General features: G+C 43.4%; 1 protein-coding gene across 1 annotated transcript in view; it reads left to right on the top strand.

The window, feature by feature from the left end:
• CTNND2 (catenin delta 2) overlaps positions 1-20,514 on the top strand; it is a 672,820-nt gene that overhangs the window by 179,912 nt on the left and 472,394 nt on the right. The window contains 1 exon segment of the mRNA XM_040353393.1: positions 9,526-9,560. Within this exon segment, the coding sequence (XP_040209327.1) occupies positions 9,526-9,560 (35 nt within the window).

The raw sequence follows: 20,514 nt of genomic DNA, 5'->3' as shown, positions 1-20,514 counted from the left end.
GAGGACTTTTAATGGCAACTATAATCACAGGTATTGTTACTCACTGTGTCTCCGAATTTGTGGTGTCTTGTAGCAGTAACACCTATGCCGAAATCAGGAGATAGGGTCTCCTCCAGGGTCTCCTCCAGCCCCTTCCACTTCACATTCCTCAATAGTCAGCTGACCTCTAGTCTCTGCCCCCCAGCCATACCATGAACTGAATGGGCAGCTGCTAAGAGGACAAGTTGGCCGCTGCAGGCCCCAGGGAGAGTGGTGCGGGCTTCAAGAACAGCCCATAATCCAGTGACCCCTGGCAAATCATCATTCGACCCCCAGGTTGAGAACCACTGCTATATATCGTAAAGGGGCCCATGATGAGGTTGCATGGTAATGTGACTTAAAAAAAGGTAAAAACAAATTTTTTTAGGCAAACTAAAATGTTTTGATATAATTAAACTTCTTGTACTCGATTGGGCATTGTATAATCCTATTAAAGGGTCACTAAATGATTTTTTTTTTTAGCTAAATAGCTTCCTTTACCTTACTGCCTAATGTCCTCATTGTTCGTTTTTGCTTTGATGTTGCTGTAATTCCTCTCTGTTCTGGACACTTCCTGGTTGTCTGTTTCCTGATAACCACAGTACTGGGAGATTTCTCTCTGTGGTCACTAATCAAGGAGGTGTGATTACTGTGTGTCTAAAACTCCTCAGCACCAATCCAGTTTCATTTTACAAACCATCACTGCCCTCTATTGGCTCTCTGGCTCTGTACATCAGAGAACCAGGAAACAACAGCAAAAACGAAAATATAAACTGTAGGTACATTATATGATTGTTTTTTATCTATTTATAATCATTTTTAAAAGGAATCAGTTAACTATTATGTCTCTATACCCTGTAAACTGTCATTTCAACTAAAAATTTTTTTTTCCTTTAGTGACCCTTTAACCTTTTTTGCAAAAGGATTTAGGTCTAAACAAGTGCCATTTCAGATAAACAGGATATCATCAATTAACCATTCTATTGTAGCTCTGGTTGTATGTTTAAAGTTGCTGTCCTACCTGAAGGGGAACCTCTGCCCCAGTCTCAACTCTTTTTCAGACTATAACACATGTAAAGGAATATTAGTTATTCTGGACAAACCATCCTTCTTTAACCACTTGAGATCCGCGCTATGGTTGAAAGACGTCCACAGCGCGGCTCTCAAGTGCCGGGTGGACGTCCCTGGACGTCCTGTTGTTGTTCCCTGTGCATGCCGCTGGGGGCGCGCAGCGGGGAAACAACGTGCCCGGCGCATCGTTCGGGAGCCGATGCGAGTGCCTGCCGGCCGTGATGTCCGCCAGACACACGCGATCGTCGGTGACACAGCAGAGATGTGGAGCTCTGTGTGTAAACACAGAGCTCCACGTGCTGTCAGGGAGAGAGGAGACCGATCTGTGTCCCTTTACATAGGGACACGGCATCGGTCACCTCCCCCAGTCAGTCCCCTCCCCCCACACAGTAAGAACACAATGAGGGAATACATTTAACCCCTTCCTCACCCCCTAGTGTTAACCCCTTCAATGCCAGTCACATTTATACAGTAATTAGTGCATTTTTATAGCACTGATCGCTGTATAAATGTGAATGGTCCCAAAATTGTGTCAAAAGTGTCCGATACGTCCGCCGCAATATCGCAGCCCTGACAAAAAAATCGCAAATCGCCGCCATTACAAGTAAAAAAAATAATAATAAATCTATCCCCCATTTTGTAGGCGCTATAACTTTTGCGCAAACCAGTCGCTTATTGCGATTTTTTTTTTTTTACAAAAATACGTCGGAAAATACGTATCGGCCTTAACTGAGAAAAAAAATAGTTTTTTAAAAAAAATTGGGATATTTATTATAGCAACAAGTAAAAAATATATATATATTTTTTTAAATTGTCGCTCTTTTGTTTATAGCGCAAAAAATAAAAACCGCAGAGGTGATCAAATACCACCAAAATAAAGCTCCATTTGTGGGGAAAAAAGGACGTCAATTTTGTTGGGGAGCCACGTCGCACGACCGCGCAAATGTCAGTTAAAGCGAGGCAGTGCCGGAAGCTGAAATTTCGCCTGGGCACGAAGGGGGTTTATGTGCCCAGTAAGCAAGTGGTTAAAGGTCTACCAACAGTGCCCTTTCAGATCTGGAGATACCTCAATAACTGAGATAAGAAAGGCAGTTTGTTCAGTAAGGTATCTGAATTTACTGAAAAGGTCATACAGTATTTATTTGGTTACAGAACAATTGAGAGGGGAGGGACTGATTTATATCTACATGACTATTAAACAAAACAGATTTTGTTCATTACTTAACGGAAGATGGATAACTGGTCATAAAGATTGCCTAAGATTAAAAAGCTGGATTGCAGGCATTGACCAATAGCAAGATAATGCGGGATGTGTTGTTATCCAAACATTCTTGCATTCCAAGCCAGGCATAATACATTTCAGCCAGGCATAATACATTTAAACCAGGCATAATACATTTCAAATGGCGGCGTAATTCATCTATATTATTACAATGATTTCAACCCCCTCTATTGTCACGAATGTTACAATCACAAACCCTGAAGCCCCCACATTTGCCTGGACTATTTTCCCATAAATGTATCATCATCCTAAGCATGTAAAAATAGAGAACAATAAACACACAGGGGCAGATCCACAAAGAAATTACGCCGGCGTATCAGTAATTTCAAATTTTGCGCGTCGTATCTTTGTTTTGTATCATCAAAACCAGATACGACGGCATCTCGGCTAGATCCGACAGATCTAAGCTGCAATTTTTCGGCGGTGGCGTTTCCGTCGAATTCCGCATTGAGTATGCAAGTTAGCTAGTTACGGCGATCCACGAACGTACGACCGGCCGGCGCATTTTTTTACGTTGTTTGCGTTCGGCTTTTTCCGGCGTATAGTTAAAGCTGCTGTTATGAGGCATACTCAATGTTAAGTATGGCCGTCGTTCCCGCGTACAATTTTGAATTTTTTACGTAGTTTGCGTAAGTCATTCGCGAATAGGGATTTGCGTAGAATGACGTCATCTTTGTGAGCATTGGCTTGTTCCGGGTTATTTTCGAGCATGCGCACTGGGATACCCCCACGGACGGCGCATGCGCAGTTCAAAAAAAATTTTGTTTACGTCGGGTCACGACGTATTAGCATAAAACACGCCCCCATCACATCCATTTAAATTCCGCGCCCTTACGCCGCCAAAGACACACTACGCCGCCGTAAGTTACTTAACTTACGGCGCAAATTCTTTGAGGATTCGAAAAAAAAAGAACAAAGTTACGGCAGCGCCCGGTGCAAAGGTATGTGGATCTACCCCATAATCTCAGCTTCATAGCAATTGTCCATGAAATACAAAGGGGAAGGGGCAAGACTATTCATAAAAGCAAGTTGGAGGGACATGACAGCCTTTAGGCCAAATAAAAGAAATGGTCCTAAAGAAAAGCACAAAAAAGTATCTTGTATGGCTTCTGAATGTCCGATAAATTCATAAAAGGGAAGGAAAAGGAAATGTCCACATTATAATTCTCATTCTCCTAAACTGTTCCCCAAACTTTTTGTTTGATTCTGTGTTCATCCATATTTTATAGAGATTCTCTACCCCAAAACCCTGCCTCTTTGTAAGGATATAACTCGATATCCACAGACAGACCGGAACTGATGCATTGGGCTAGACTTGGCTCTTTGGGCTGGCGTATCTGGATCTCTCCTTTGTGATGCTCACTGGAATTTCATAGACCTTGTGTGTGTATCATTTGGTTAGCCCGCAAGGTGTCATTCCAGGAATGTTTTTCAGCAGGAGTCCACCTTTACTTATTTCAGCACCTCCCATGGCATTTGAATGTATGAATGGGGTAAAGGGTAGAGTATGAGGAATTAGGTGGGCATTTCTTCATGTGCATGGGTCTAGGGATGAATGCTGGCTGGCTGGGGCGGATATTCCTCATCCAACATGAATAATCACAGATTCTACCTGATCAATCGCACTCGCACTCTGCACTGACCAAAAAAAGTGTGTGTTTTAAAGGCAATGTGGTCCAGCTTAGGTGCGAATTCAGACTCATAGGCCCGGATTCACAGACAGCGGCGCACATTTATGCCGCCGAAGCATGGAATTCACAAAGCACTTCCTCCCAAAACTGCGCTCGGTTTCCTAGGCGTAAGCCGGCATAGGTGGAAGTGGGCGTGAGCCATGCAAATGAGGCGTGACCCCATGCAAATGATGGGCCGAGCGCCAGATACGTATAACGAACGGAGCATGCGCCATCCCGTGGGCCATCTCGGTGCGCATGCTCACAATCACGTCGGAACAACTGCCTAAGATACGCCGGATCACTGCCTACGGCGTGAACGTAACCTACGCCTAGTCATATTCACGTCCAACGTAAACTACGCGGGCTTGTGTTCCCTGGTGCAGCCCTTTGCAGGGATGCTGCTGAGTTACACCTCCTTTATGGGGCATAACTTTACGCCGTACGTACAACTTACGCACACCAGTCGTAGCCTGCGTCGGGGCGCAAGTACGATCGTGAATCGGCGTATCTCCCTCATTTGCATATTTGAATACAAAATCAATGGGAGCGCCACATGCGTCCAGCGTAAATATGCGCCCACTCTACGCCGGCGTAGGCAAGTTACGTTGGTGGAATGAAGCCTGTTTTTAGGCGTATCTTGTATTGTCAGTCTATTAATGAAATGTGTTGGGCACATATTAAGCCCTGTAGTTGCAATATTTTAACAATAAACATGTATTTTTAATGTATATAGATAACTTTTCTGAATTAAATCCTTCTTTAACATTCACTCTCCAACTCAGCAAGTCTCTCTGACTCACTGAGTATGGAATGCAAATATAGCAGTATGCTCTGTGCAAAAGCGCTGGCGAAGGCATGGTCGGTGGTTTGATCCCCTTTTTCACGTGAAGCAAAATAGCAGATTTATGCAAGCGGGTATGTGCCTCTTGTGTATTGTGCTAAACAATACTCTGAATAGGAGGAATGACTCAAATAGTCATCTCTTTTATTTATTTATTTTTTCCAGAAGCACCAAGCTTCCAATGTGCGTGTACACTTTTCTACAGCATTCCCAAAACGCTTCTATTGCGTTCCCCAAACGCTTCTATTGCGTTCCCCAAACGCTTCTATTGTGTTCCCCAAACGCTTCTATTGCGTTCCCAAAACGCTTCGTCTGCGTTCCCAAAACGCTTTGTCTGCGTTGACAAAATGCTTCGTCTGCGTTACCAAAATGCTTTTACTGCGTTACCAAAGCGCTTAAAGCCAACCTGGGCATAACATTATAGAAACCCCAAGCTGCTTCAAAATTTCAAAATACCACTTTGACTGTCCTACCTTACAGTCAGTGTATCCACACAACAAATTATCTTATTACTTCTATGCGACAGAAAGAAAAGCAAAGATTTAGCAGGCGCTGTTGGTTACCTAAATACCCTTGCCAAAAGGATACTGAACTGCAGTTTCTAATTTATGGAGTCTTAAAGACTTGGGTCTCCCACAGACCCTACAATGTTATACTCCCATGAGTGTGTCTATTAGGCTTCATTTCCACTGGCGTTTTTACAGCCACTTGTGTTAGCCTTTTTTACAGCTTAAAAACGCCTGTCCATGTTTATTTTGTAAAAAAAAAAAAAAAGCTGGAGCGTTTTTGCACGTTTTTGAGCGTTTTTTAATGTCTAGCGTTTTTACAGCTCTATTGCTGGAGCCACAGAACGCGCTGGTCCCTCGTTTTTTTTTACAGCTCAAAAACGCCTATGCCATTTGCAGCTCAAAAACGCCTATGTGGGCATGATGCCATAGAATAACATGGACAGGCGTTTTTAAGCTGTAAAAAACGCTCAGAAAAGGCTCTGTAAAAACGCCAGTGGAAATGAAGCCTTAACCACCTAAGGACCGCCTCCTGCAGATATACGTCGGCAGAATGGCACGGCTGGGCACAAGCACATACGTGTACATCCTCTTTAAGTGCCCAGCCGTGAGTCGCGTCCGTGAAAATTACAAGGGTTCCAAAAATGTGTCAAAATTGTCCGATGTGTCCGGCATAATGTTGCAGTCACGAAAAAAATCGCTGATCGCCAACATTAGTAGTAAATAAAATGTTATTTTTATAAAAATGCAATAAAACTATCCCCTATTTTTTAAACGCTATAAATTTTGCGCAAACCAATCGATCAACGCTTATTGAGATTTTTTTTTACCAAAAATAGGTAGAAGAATACGTATTGGCCTAAACTGAGGAAAAAAAAGAGATATATTTTTGGGGGATATTTATTATAGCAAAAAAGGAAAAAAAATTGAATTTTTTTCAAAGTTGTCGCAGAGGTGATCAAATGCCACCAAAAGAAAGCTATATTTGTGGGAAAAAAACACCAATTTTGTTTGGGAGCCACGTTGCACGACTGCACAATTGTCAGTTAAAGTTACGCAGTGCCGAATCGCAAAAACTGGCCAGGTCCTTTACCTGCCTAAAGGTCCGGGTCTTAAGTGATTAAGGCGTCCATCCTTCCTTTCTCTTTAAAGCGGAGTTCCGGCCACAATTTCACTTTTTAAATATAAATACCCCTGTAATACACAAGCTTAATGTATTCTAGTAAAGTTAGTCTGTAAACTAAGGTTCGTTTTGTTAGGTTGTTACAGCATTTAGACACTTTATAAAATAGAAATTGACTGGGGCCATCTGTGTGTGCATCATGAAGCCAGACTGCATGACTTCCTGGATTTCAGCCTTGCAAATCTCGCACATGCTCAGTGCTGCACAAGCAGTGTCAGATCAGGTTTCAGCACCTGTGCTGTCCAAGTCACATGATTCTTTGAGACTGGGGAATGCACAGACTCCTGGAAAGTTACACCCACTACATTCCCAGGAGTCTGTGCGGTGTAGGTTAGGAAGCATTAAGCACCTAGGTGCAGGAAGTGGGAAGATTAACTATTCTGCCTAGCAACAACACTTTGAAGGCATCTAAAAAAAAAAAAAAAAAAAAATCGTAAAGGACTAATGAATTTTTTTTAAAACTACTGATGTAATGTTATATTTATGGGTGGAACTCCACTTTAAATTTAAAAGATTAATATTTTATCAGAGCCAGGGTAAGGAAGAATTTGTCAAAAATAGACAAAGGTCTACCCACCATGGATAATTATCTTACCCCGAAAATGAGCCCCCATTCTTTAATGGAATATTAGTTATTCTGGACGAAACATCTTTCTTTAAAGGTCTACCAATAGTGCCCTTTCAGATCTGGAGATACCTCAATAACTGAGACACGAAAGGCAGTTTGTGCAGTAAGGTATCTGAATTTACTGAAAAGGTCATACAGTATTTATTTGGTTACAGAACAATAGAGAGGGGAGAGACTGATTTATAATTACATGACTACGAAAACAAAACAGGTTTTGTTCATCACTTAACAGAAGATGGATAACTGGTCATAGAGATTGTCTAAGATTAAAAAGCTGGATTCCAGGCATTGATGAACAACAAGATAATGGGGGATGTGGTGTTATCCAAACATTCTTGCATTCCAAGCCAGGCATATTACATTTTACAACAACAAAACCTGGGGAATGCCCAGGGAAAAACCAAGCCTACTTACCGACCAGCTCGCATAACAACCAATTAACCTGTCTAACAGTATGCTTTAAAAACAGGGGTTTTGTCCGCACGCATTTGCAAACGCATGTTTGACCAACAGAGCCGCGCCAAGGCACCCTGTAATCTGTGGTCCTAACACTAAACAATGAGTGTCCCCACAATGGAGGCACATGCATTCTGATGGAAAGATAAGGAATAAAAATACATTTTAGCCAGGCATAATACATTTCAGACGGCGGCGTAATTCATATATGTTATTACAATGATTTCAACACATTTTCTTCTAAGATTGCCCTGTATTGGGCTCCATCCATCTTCCCATCAACTAGCTTCCCTGTACCCGTTGAAGAAAAGCATCCCCACAACATGATGCTGCCACCAACATGTTTCACAGTGGGGATGGTGAGCTCAGGGTGATGTGCAGTGTTAGTTTTCCGGCACACATAGCATTTTGCTTTTAGGTCAAAAAGTTAAATTTTGGTCCCATCTGACCAGAGCATTTCCACATGTTTGCTGTGTCCCCCACATGGCTTCTCTCAAACTGAAAACAGGACTTCTTATGGCTTTCTTTCAACTATGGCTTTCATCTTGCTAGTCTTCCATAAAAGTCAGATTTGTGGAGTGCACGACTAATAGTTGTCCTGTGGACAATCTCCCACCTGAGCTGTGGATCTCTGCAGTCACTACAGAGTTACCATGAGCCTCTTTGCTGCTTCTTTGATTAATGGTCTCCTTGCCCGGCCTGTGAGTTTAGGTGGACAGCCATGTCTTGGTAGACTTGCAGTTGTGCCATACTCTTTTCATTTTCAGATGACGGATTGAACAGTGCTCTGTGAGATGTTCAAAGCTTGGGATATTTTTGAGGGATTTTTTTTTAAAACCTAACCCTGCTTTAAACTTCTCCACAACCTTATCCCTGACCTGTCTGGTGTGTTTCTTGGCCCATGATGCTGTTTGTTCACCAAGGTTCTCTAACAAACTTCTCAGATATTTGTTTGTAACAAAATTTGAAAACCATTTATCCTTCCACTTCAAAATGATGTGACACTTTGTGTTGGTCTATCACATAAAATCCCAATAAAATAAATTTACGTTTTAGGTTATAACATGATAAAATGTGGAAAATTTAAAGGGGTATGAATAGTTTCTCAAGGCATTGTATAAAGTGCATGAAGGCACATATGACAGGGATGACAGAACATGTTACATAGTTATATAGTTGGACTGGTTGAAAAATGATACAAGTCCATCCAGTTAAACCAATAAAAAGAAGAAAAAAAAATGTATACAATCCTATATACATAATATACCCACAGTTGATCCCGAGGGAGGTGCTTCTCAACACTCAAGACAGTTAGCTATTGATTTTGACAACAGGGTGTTAGGAGCCAAATTCCTGATGCTACTAGAGGGGCATCAATTTCGAGGCATAGATGCTCATGAGGGGAAATGGTAAAAGTGTTAAATCAGGGTAGAGGCTATACATAAGGGGTTTAGCGACCCCCAGATATTCCCCTTAGGGGGGTAATGGCCTGGGAGGAATTACTGGTAAGGGAGAAAAACGCGTAGAACAATAACTAGGGAGAAAAACGATTATAAAACGTGGATCCCTGAGAAGAAGCTGGGGAGAAGTAGAGAATCAGAGAAAAAAAAGCCTTCCCCCATTCATCTTCTATATTATTGGCAACTGTACAATGGTGTCCTTAAATGTACCTGTGCACTGAGTGCAGAGTTTATTATTTTACAAACATAGTGGGCAAAAGCCATATTTATGTCACTCATAACAGTATATTTAATGCTACCTTCCAGTGGCATCCTTGAATGTACATTAGGTGCAAAGTTTCATATTTTACAAGACGTATATTTATGTTTAAAAAAAAATGTAATATTTTGTTTTTGTTTTTTCTCAGCTCAATGGATGAGCAGTTCCGCTGGCAAACACAAGGTAAATTTATTGACATAACTTTAGTTATAAAATTATAAAGTTGCTCCCATATTGTTTCTTACAGCTGCTTAAAGTGTAAATCCATTCCAGTTAAGACTAAACAGTTTGTACACATAGGGGTTGAGGTACTGAAATAAATATTGGGTGGTTATGGATTACCCCTATTTATTATAAATATGTATTAACTTGTCTATTCCTATAGTTAGCTAGTCTGGCCAAGATAATGTTACTGGTGATAGTACAATAATAAGGTTAGCTATTAAAAATAAACACACTGCTTATATAAACAAGGGTCTTATTTATTTCCCAATTAAATAGGAATGCTAACATAAAATACTAAAATAAAATGTTACAGAGCATGTGAAACACAAGAACATCAATGATACATTACGTAAGGTCATCCTCTATGACCAGTATCATAAGCTGGGCTCGCTGGCATGAGAGCCATGAGGCAAGAGAGATTTTCCATTCAATGAGCACTTTTAAACTGTATTCAGACCCCACCCATACACAACATCCATCTAGTCTTCTGTCCAATGGAAAAGAGATAAGAGGCAGTCCTTCAAAATACCTGTCCATCCTCCAGGAAGCCTGCTGTAGTGTCCACTAGGAGCAGCATTTGTCCATGAATCACCGCTATGCGACCTGGGTTAAATCTTCATGGACAGCTAGTCTTTGATCTTCTGTAACTCAGCCCATCAGTCATCTTGGCAGCAGTGGCTTTTTGAAGCTTTGTTTGCAGACGTGTTAATCAAGCACTTCCATCTTTATTACACTAGGGGGTCTGGAGCCAAGCTTTTGTTGACATACTTCCCTGACAGGGGGCATAACTCTTCTTTCAGATGAAGGTTCTGATATGTTACAAAGCCCTGATGGGTAACCTTTTAAATGGCATTCCAGGCAGCGCCCAAGAGTGATGAGGCTAGGTGTATCCAGATTTCATATTCAAACACATCTTGTATTCTAAAATAAAACATGTTGCCTTGCAACAGGTACTAAAACTGGAGAGTGCAAAATCTGGTGCAGCTCTGCATAGTAACCAATCAGCATCCAGTTTTTTTTGGTCAACGCTTAATCGAACAAGATGAAGTTTAAAGCTGCTTGGCTACCATGCACAGCTGCACCAGATTTTTACTCTCGAGTTTTAGCAAATCAACCCTATAATGTTGATTTATATCACTTGTATATAGTGGGCAATTGCAACAGTAAGCCACAGCTGCATTTTTTAAAGTAGCCTCTCTCATATGGAATATCCTGAATTTTTATGGGGTAGGGTTTTCCTTTTGGTCACTATCATGCAATTCTCAAGCCGCGTACACATGACCATTTTTTATGTCATGGGAAAAACACCTTTTAGGCAATATTTTGAGGTCCCTCTTTTAGGAAATAGGCATATCACTCTGCTGGGTTTTTGTGGGGACTAAATGTATTTTGGGCCTCAGAGCAATGATATCAGGGCAGTCTTTAGTATTATTTGGACCCTGGGCAAACATTTTTCTTGGGCCCATCTGCCCCAGCACACATTATGGGTCACTGATTTTTTGATAGCGGTTACAACACATGACTTCTGCTTGTTGATCGGTTGCTAGCGATTACTGTACATTAATACTGCTTACTGATTGGTTGCTAGAGGTTACTGGACATCCTTACCACTCACCAATTGGTTGCTAGAGGTTACTGTACATTATTACTGCCCACTGGTTGCTAGAGGTTACTGCATATCCTTACGAGTCAATGATTAGTTGCAAGAGGTTAGTGCACATTATTACTGCTAACTGATTAGTTGCTAAACGTTATAGAAAATCATCTCCTCACTGCCTGCACATCATGAACTGGGGGGTGAGGGGACCCATCAAAAGACAGAAAATCCGTGGCAATGCTGGGGGGAGGGATGTGTGATTAGTGGCAATGCTGGGGGGTTGATGGATCAGTAAAAGTGATGGGATTAGTTAGGAGGCAGTACACTGTGACAAATTCGGAATCCTGTAGAGCAAAGCTGGAAATCTTTGGCAAGTATATAGTGGGGGATTCTACACTGACCACAATGTAATGGGGAATTTATAATAACCACCAATTTGAGGGGGAATTTACACTGACCACCAATGTGAGGGGGGATTTGCACTGACCACCAACCAATAAAGAGGGATTTCTACATGACACCAATGTCATAGAAGCATTTACACCATCAGTGTAAGGGGGAATATGCAATGACCTCCATGTAAGGGGGAATTTACACTGACAACCATTGTTGAGGAGATTTGTACTGACCACAAATGTAAGGTGACACTTCTACACCGACCACCAATGTTAGGGGGGATTTACAATGATCACCAATGTAAAGGGGGATTTATACTGACCACTAGTGTAAAGGGAAATGTACACTGATCACCAATGCAAAGGGGAATTTTATATCAACAACCAATAAAGGGGGGTTTCTACAATGGCCACCAATGGGAAGGGGGATTTACATTTGCCACCAATTTAAAGGTGGCTTCTACATGGACAACTAATGCAAGGGAGGATTCGACCACAAATGCACGTTTGGATTTGTTTACTGATTACCAATATAAAGAGGAGTTTCTACACTGGCCACCAATGTAATGGGGATTTACACAGACCATTAATGTAATGGGAATTTACACTGACCATTAATGTAATAGGAGCATTCACAGTAACGACCAATGCAAGGAGGGATTTACACCATTAATGTAAGGGGGGACTTCAAACTGGCCACTAGTGTGAATGAAAGGAATTTACAACAAGCCCCAATCTAATGAGAAGATTTACACTGACCACCAATGTAACTGACACATTTGTGTGTGTCGGGAATACATGCAAAATCTTTTTCCTGACACCACAGAAACATGCTGCCCTTTAGAAGATACACAGCAGTGCCATTAATTGTTAATGACACCCTCACGCATCTGCTGAGATGTGCGTATTCACATGCACCAAAATTCACGTTGCTGTGACACCATGTTATTTTGAAAAAGGGTTCCACCTCCAATTTGCTTACCTTTGCAGAACAGGCTGATGTTGGGCTTAATGATCACAGTTGTAGACAGGACTTTAAAACATGCCCTTTTCCCCCCCCCCCCCCCCCAGTGGGCAGCATTTAGCAGAGTTGATGGTGGATATGACCTCAGGGGGGCATGATATACATATAAATGGCGCCTCTATTTGCATATCAATGCAGCTGGTCCACGGCTATTTACATATTAAGGCGGCCGCTATTTACAGGTGAGTCATCTGTACATGGCAAAAGGGCAGCATTAGTTACAGAACTTCAGATATCGGGGCACAGCACAGGACTAAAACTTCCTGGGACAAAATATTTTAAACTGGGATAGTTGGCAAGTATGAGGCAGCCGCTTTGGGCCTTGCAACAATGATGGGGCCCAGGGCAGCTTCCCCTTTTGCCCTGCCTTAAAGACGGTCCTTAACCACTTAAGCCCCGGACCAATATGCTGGCTAAAGACCCAAGGTGTTTTTACAGTTCGGGACTGCGTCGCTTTAACAGACAATTGCGCGGTCGTGCGACGTGGCTCCAAAACAAAATTGGCGTCCTTTTTTCCCCACAAATAGAGCTTTCTTTTGGTGGTATTTGATCACCTCGGCGGTTTTTATTTTTTGCGCTATAAACAATAAATAGAGCGACAATTTTGAAAAAAATGCAATATTTTTAACTTTTTGCTATAATAAATATCCCCCAAAAACATATATAATTTTTTTTTTTTTCCTCAGTTTTGGCCGATACGTATTCTTCTACCTATTTTTGGTAAAAAATAATAATAATAATAATCGTTTATCGGTTGGTTTGCGCCAAATTTATAGCGTTTACAAAATAGGGGATAGTTTTATTGCATTTTTTTTTTTTACTACTAATGGCGGCGATCAGCGATTTTTTTCCTGACTGCGACATTATGGCGGACACTTCGGACAATTTTGACACATTTTTGGGACCATTGTCATTTTCACAGCAAAAAATGCATTTAAATTGCATTCTTTATTGTGAAAATGACAGTTGCAGTTTGGGAGTTAACCACAGGGGGCACTGTAGGAGTTAGGGTTCACTGTGTGAGTGTTTACAACTGTAGGGGGGTGTGGCTGTAGGTGTGACGTCATCGATCGTGTCTCCCCTATAAAGGGAATGACGCGATCGATACGCCGCCACAGTGAAGCACGGGGAAGCCGTGTTTACAAACGGCTCTCCCCGTTCTTCAGCTCCGGGGACTGATCGCCGCACTCGAGCGGCGATCAGGTCCGCGGGACCCGCGGTCCCGGAGCTTCGGACCGGGTCGCGGGAGCGCGCCTCGGGCGCGCGGCCGCGACCCACGGCTGGGTACAAGTACAGGACGTATATATACGTGCTTGCGCCCAGCCGTGCCATTCTGCCGACGTATATGTGCAGGAGGCGGTCCTTAAGTGGTTAATGGTATGCTGTTATCATAAGTATTAAACACACAATTTCTTTGATTATGACAGCTTTGTGTAGACATGAAGAATATGTAGAAAATACAATTTTCAAACACTTATAACACCAGAGCCATAACCATATCTCCCAACTTTTTGAATTTCAGAATGAGGTACACTTCAGGGAGGCAGAGACCAAACTGTTAACAGTAGTAGGGGCGTGATTAAATAAAACCCAGGCTTCCTTTTACCTATAAAATATGCTTTAATTGATGTGCCACAAGCAAAAATCTCAAACACTTATAACCTCCAGCACAAGCATTTAAAAAAAAAAAGTTTATGGTTTTGTACACACTGAAAATATACAGAGAGCTAACACTTTGTCTGAGCATACCTTAAAAAGGAACTTCATTAAAATAGTCAGAGACTGCATAGCAACTAGCAACTGTTGAGCCAATGAAAACTTTGATTAGAAGTATTTAATGTACAGTATAGTGTATATAGTAAATGCGTCTTTAAAGCCAAGTGCAGGGGTTGGGGTGTGCAATGCACAGAGTTTCAGCAGTCAGGGGTCCAAGGTTTGTAATGCAATGTGTTCAAGGATCAGGAGTATGTATCCCAGTGCTGTAGTCAGGGCCAGGTTTAGGAGTAAATGACACACAATGAGCAGAGTCCAGGAGTACATATTGCACATAATGGCCCGGATTCACGTAGCACTTACGCCGCTGTATCTCGAGATATGCCGCGTAAGTGTAAATGTGCGTCGTCGTATCTGTGCGCCGTGCCCACAGAACTAGATACGCCTGAAAATAGGCTTCCTACAACCGACGTAAGTTTCCTACGCCATCGTATCGTGGGCGCATATTTACGCTGGCCACAAGGGGCGCTCCCATGTGACTTACGATTCAAATATGCAAATGAGTGAGATACGCCGATTCACAAACGTACTTGCGCCCGGCGCATTAAAATACGCGGTTTACGTAAGGCTTACATCCAGCGTATAGTTATTCCCCATCTATGAGGCGCAACTCATGCAAAGGTATGGACCAGGGAACAGCCGTCGTATTTTACGTTGTTTACGTAGTAGTACGTGAATAGGGCTGGGCGTAGGTTATGTTCACGTCGTAGGCAGTGATTCGACGTATCTTAGGGAGTATTTTCGACGTGATTCTGAGCATGCGCACTGGGATGCGTCCACGGTACGGTGCATGCGCCGTTCGTTCGGCCCATCATTTGCATGGGGTCACGCTTCATTTAAATGGATCACGCCCACTTCCACCTACTTTGAATTAGGCTGGCTTACGCCTACAAATTTACGTTACGCCGGGGCAACGTTGGGAGCAAGTGCTTTGTGAATACTGTGCTCGCCGCTCTGCGCTACGTCGGCGTAGCGTATATTCGATACGCTACGCCGGTATAACTATGCGCCGCTGTATGTGAATCCAGGCCAATGTTGGGAACAGAAATGTTATGCACAGAATGCAGGGGTCAGGCATATGTAATGCACAGAATGTAGGGGAGAGGATAGTATAATGCACAGAGTACAGGGAACAGGAGTGTTATGCACATGGTGCAGAGGAGAGGAGTGTTATGCACAAAATGCAGAAGTCGGGAATATGTAATCACAGAATGCAGGAAAAAAGAGTGCAGTAGTAAGGGGTGTGTAACATACAGTGTAGGTGTAAGGAGAGTGCAAAATTCCCTCTGCAAGCTATACTCTCCCCACATTACCCTTTTAGCAAGAATCCCCACTCCCTCCCCTCAAAAAAATAAATACAAATACAGCACTGATCTGCATGCTTACCCCCACAGAACAAAAATCCTCTCTCAATCTCACAGAACACCCCCCCCCCCCCTCCCCAAAAACAGATCTTCTTTCCCCTTCCCCAGCACATACCCTCCTCCACCATCCTCAAATCCCCAGTTCCATAACTTTCCCCCCAACCTCTCAATTCCTCCCAACACAAATCCTCTTCTCCTTCAACCCAATACCACTCCTCTCAGAATAAATCTTCTTCCACCCCCCCCCCCCCCCCTATATCCTCTATCCCCAGCAAAACAACCACCCCTTCCCATTCCAGTACAAGTCCTCCCCTACCTGATTCTCCACATCTGCACACAAGACACACACAAGAGATGTAGAACTAAAGGTGCCAGCATTTAAACACATAGATTGTTTTCCCATTTGTACACAACACATGCATATCATTCTCTTTTAACTCTCTTTAATATTTCCCTGCGTTAAATCCTGCTTTCCTTATATCCTTTGCATCCCATGTATTTTAATCCTATACTTCACATACTGTACCTTCTATGATCAGACGGGCAGCCATAGTGCTCATCCCATCTTCCCTCTCTGACAACATATAAGTATTTATATTTTGACTTTACTAGTTGTAGTGCTTGACCCCAAATTCATCCCACAACTTAAAATCAAAATGTCCCTTTCTGTCTACTGTTAATTGTCTGACTCAGAGTGTCCCCATCAGTGAAAAATCAGTGAAAAATCTGATAAGACCCTGACGGGGACACTCTCATAAGACACTGATGGGGACACGGCTGATGGGGAGATTGTGGGAGAGGTGTGCAAAGGCTCCGATGGGAAAAAATACTTTTTTTTTATCCTGTTAGAAATGGATCCCAATGCCGGTACTTCTAATCCTGGACCAAAACAAAAACAGAGGTCATATGAAGATGGTTTTAACCTTAAGGTTGTGTCCAGAGCAGAAGAAAACAATAATAGTATTGCAAGTAGGGAATTTTGTGTTGACGAAAAACAAGTGAGGGAGTGGCGGAAAAGATTCGAAAGGCAAAAAAAACTTGACGTGGTTTAACGACTTCATATGAAGCTTTATGCCGCATACACACGGTCGTTTTTTGTGATGAAATAAAACGACGTTTTTAAAAACGTCATTTAAAATGATTGTGTGTGGGCTTCACATCGTTTTTTCAAAAAAAACGTCCAAAAAAATATTCGAACATGCTTCAATTTTTTATGTCGTTTTTCAAAATGTCGTTTTTTTGTGTCATAAAAAATGATCGTGTGTGGGCTAAAACAACGTTTTAAAGCCGCGCATGCTCAGAAGCAAGTTATGAGACGGGAGCTTGAATGGAACAGAGTGCCGTCGTACGTGTTGTACGTAACCGCGCTTTGCTAGAGCATTTTCAGAAAACGATGGTGTGTGGGCAACGTCGTTTTTTAAGATGAAGTTAGAAAAACGTTGTTTTTTTTCATGATGAAAAACGTTGTTTTATTTCATTAAAAAAAAACGACCGTGTGTACGCGGCATTAGAGACTGAATTGCATGAAAGGGTTATGGAGTGTCGTCAAAATGGTTACTGCGGAACACGCATGGGTATTCTCTTATGTGCCCTTCAAATGGCTAAAGATGACAATTTCAAAGCACCAGGCATTGAAAATTTTGTTTATGAATAGGTTTGCATTATGTTTGCAGCAAAGAACAAAGATTTCGCAGAAGTTGCCAAAAGACCTTGATAAAAAAGTGATGTCATTCCTTTCATTCATCATAAAACAAAGAAGGATCCATAGCTATGACCTGGGAGATATTGGGAATATGGATGAAACACCTATGACATTTGATCTTCCAAGCAACAGAACCGTGGCAAGTTTGGGAGAAAAAACGATTTCTCTTATCGTCCATGGACGGACACAGCTCCTTAAATCTTGACAAGTGGGTTATGTTCCCTGTTTACAGGAGAGGACTAGGCAGAAACATGTTAAATAGTTAAATACATGTTACATTAACAGAGTTGAACAGCCCCGCCCAGGGGGCGGTCCCTCCAGACATAACCCTCCTCACTGCAGCTTGCAGCCTCAGTTTCGTTCTGCCTAGCAAAGGAGAAGGACGTATGGCTCCCTTTGGGCCCAGCGCCCTGAGGAGAAATTTTATTTTATTTTATTTTATTTTATTTTACTTTTTCTTGAAGAATCTTCTTTCAACTGTCGGCTGAGAGACAGGCTGGATAATATAGATCCTTGTAGTCTACTCAGTCCGACCAGCAAGCGTGGGCACACCTTTGCAAAGAGGCTTGGTCTGCCACGCCATACACCATGACTCCTGGGGTGGCCGGTGAGCTTTGCTCCGAGGTCCACATATGACTGGGCTGTGGTGTTGTCTCACTCACAGTGGACCGGGCCGACAGCTACCTCCATTGCGGTTGTAGTTCTGTCAGGAATGCGTCAGCGAGTCCTCGCTTGGACGGGTAAGTACAGTCCCTCCTGCTTCGGTGGGTTGGTACGGCTGGGCATTCCTGGGGTTCGGGGGTCCCTTCCCCTTACTTCCCTGCTCCTTTCCCTTGCTGCATTGCTAACATTGCCACTGTCAGGGGGGAGGGGGCCTTCCTGAGGGGACTGTGTTATCTGGCCTGTGTTTTTTCTTTTTTTGTATTGGGCTTTCCTGTGGTAAAAAGCCCTGTGATGAGCACAGATGTTTATGATTATACTTCAGCAGTCGCTGACTGATTGGTGACACCTGTAACGGTTTTGCTTTTTATGCTGTATCTGTGTCTTATCCTTACATAAAACAGCCCTAGGAGGCTTTTCCTGTTTAAACACAGGTCCCTGCAAAAGTTACCTCACGGTTCTTTTCCTCACAGGCAGCGCTGGGCAGTCTCCTCCTGAGGGAGTCCCCTGGTTAGCGCAGCAAGTGGGTGAGAGGCCCTGAATAGGGCTCTAGGAGCTTTTGTCTATTTGTATGGACAGGTGTGCATATTATAATACACACTATATGTAAATATTGGAGTCAGTATCTGGGTCCTTCCCCACATGCTGGTGGTGGCAGCAGGTGTTAGCACCTGGGATTACCATAGAGTTTTTATTGTTAGTCCTGGACACAGTTTGTGCCAGGGTGGGGGTGGACTGCGGGCGGGCGGTAAAAGAGTGCCCCCTTCCCCCGTTATCCCCTGGGGAATGCTCTGTTATGGAGCCATGGACCAGGTACCTAGTTAAAAAAAAAACAAAAAAGGCAGAATAAGGCATTTATGGGTGCGCTTTTTACTGCTGCAAGGGACTCTCCTAAGCTGCATAGTGCAGCTGGGTTTCCGCTAAGGGCTCGGTCTTTTTTGGATCACACAAATCAGACCGCTGTGTAGGTTTTTTCCTTCTGTGCCCTTCTTTGATAATTTCTGAGATGCGGAATGAGAAAAGCCGCTGAGGGCTTTTGTAGTCCCTCACCGCCGGGCGGGAACCCCCGCTTGTATGGATCTGACTGATAGAAGATCCGAAGTACTGACCCGTTCCATGTTTACCATGCTGGGGTCTGGCTTGCGGGCCTATTGTGGCCACTACACTGAGGTCTCGGTCGACGCTTGCGCCATTTTTTGGGAGGTTTTTCAATTACATTGAAAACGCCCATTGGCGCCCATTTTGTTGTAGCCGCGCTATGGCACAGCTTACATTGTGCCGGCCATTTTCCTGTGGCCTAGTTCTGAACGCTCGGCGGCCATCCTGGAGTAGTCCTGACCCCTAGTGCTGTATACAACTCACAGAGTGAGCATTTTGCACCAGACAGTGGAGGAGCACCTACTCTCTCCTGAGGTTATTAGCCTAGCGGACCAGCTGGTCCAGGGCCTCATATAGGTCTGTGATGCTTCATTGAATGCTACGCCCTTGCTATCCAGGGTGTCTGTTTCAGAATGGTTTTATGCACACGGTGGTGTAGTGCTTAACTCCATTACTTGGCAGCAAAAGAGTCATTGGTTCGAATCCGCACACTGACGCCAATCTGCCTGGAGCTTGCATTGTCGCTCCCTGTGTCTGCGTGGGTTTCCTCCGGGTACTCCGGTTTCCTCCAAAGACATGTGTGCATACACCTACATAATATACATACACACTATGTGTGTGTATTATTCAGGGGCAACCCTCCCAGGCCGTCAAAGGCCCAGCTGGGGGACTAATCTGTCCCTGGGTGCATAAGCCGATCACGCCGGCACCCAAATCTTGCCAATGTATATAGCCTTCCCTCCCTGTCTCTAGGTGGGAGGGGCGGCTTGCAGGTTCACAATTCAGTGAAACCTCCCTGCTCTCCCACTAGTGGGTCTGCGAGGTGGTCTCTTCGGAGTACTAGATAGGGTTTCCTCCTATCCACAGAACAAAGTTCTGTCCTTGTGTCTTCCTCTCCCGGCCCATCGGTCTGCCTTGGGCAGTGTGGGATTTGCTAAGCTGCAAGGTAATTTTACCTTTCCTGCAGGATGAGAGTTTTGGGGTTTTCTATGGGCCTCAGGCCCTAAATACCTTTTGTGAACGTCGGGTAGTTCCGCATGGAATCCATTTGTTCGGTGGTAGCTGCGCTTCATCCGGGGGATGTCCTGACGTCCTCGGACATCAGGGACGCATACATGCATGTCCCGTTTTGCACATGTCACAGTGTTTTTTTCTGTGCTTCGTGATGAGAGAAGGGTCTCTGTCAGCCTGTGGCCCTCCCTTTTGATCTGGCGTCAGCACCATGGGTTTTCAGCTAGGAGGCTCGCACTTATTTGAATTTTGTTGCGACAGCGAGGCTTTGCCTCATTGGCTACTTGG

Source organism: Rana temporaria, chromosome 5 (genome assembly GCF_905171775.1).
Source record: "Rana temporaria chromosome 5, aRanTem1.1, whole genome shotgun sequence".
Lineage (NCBI taxonomy): Eukaryota > Metazoa > Chordata > Amphibia > Anura > Ranidae > Rana > Rana temporaria.
This window is presented reverse-complemented; position numbering and strand designations above follow the sequence as displayed.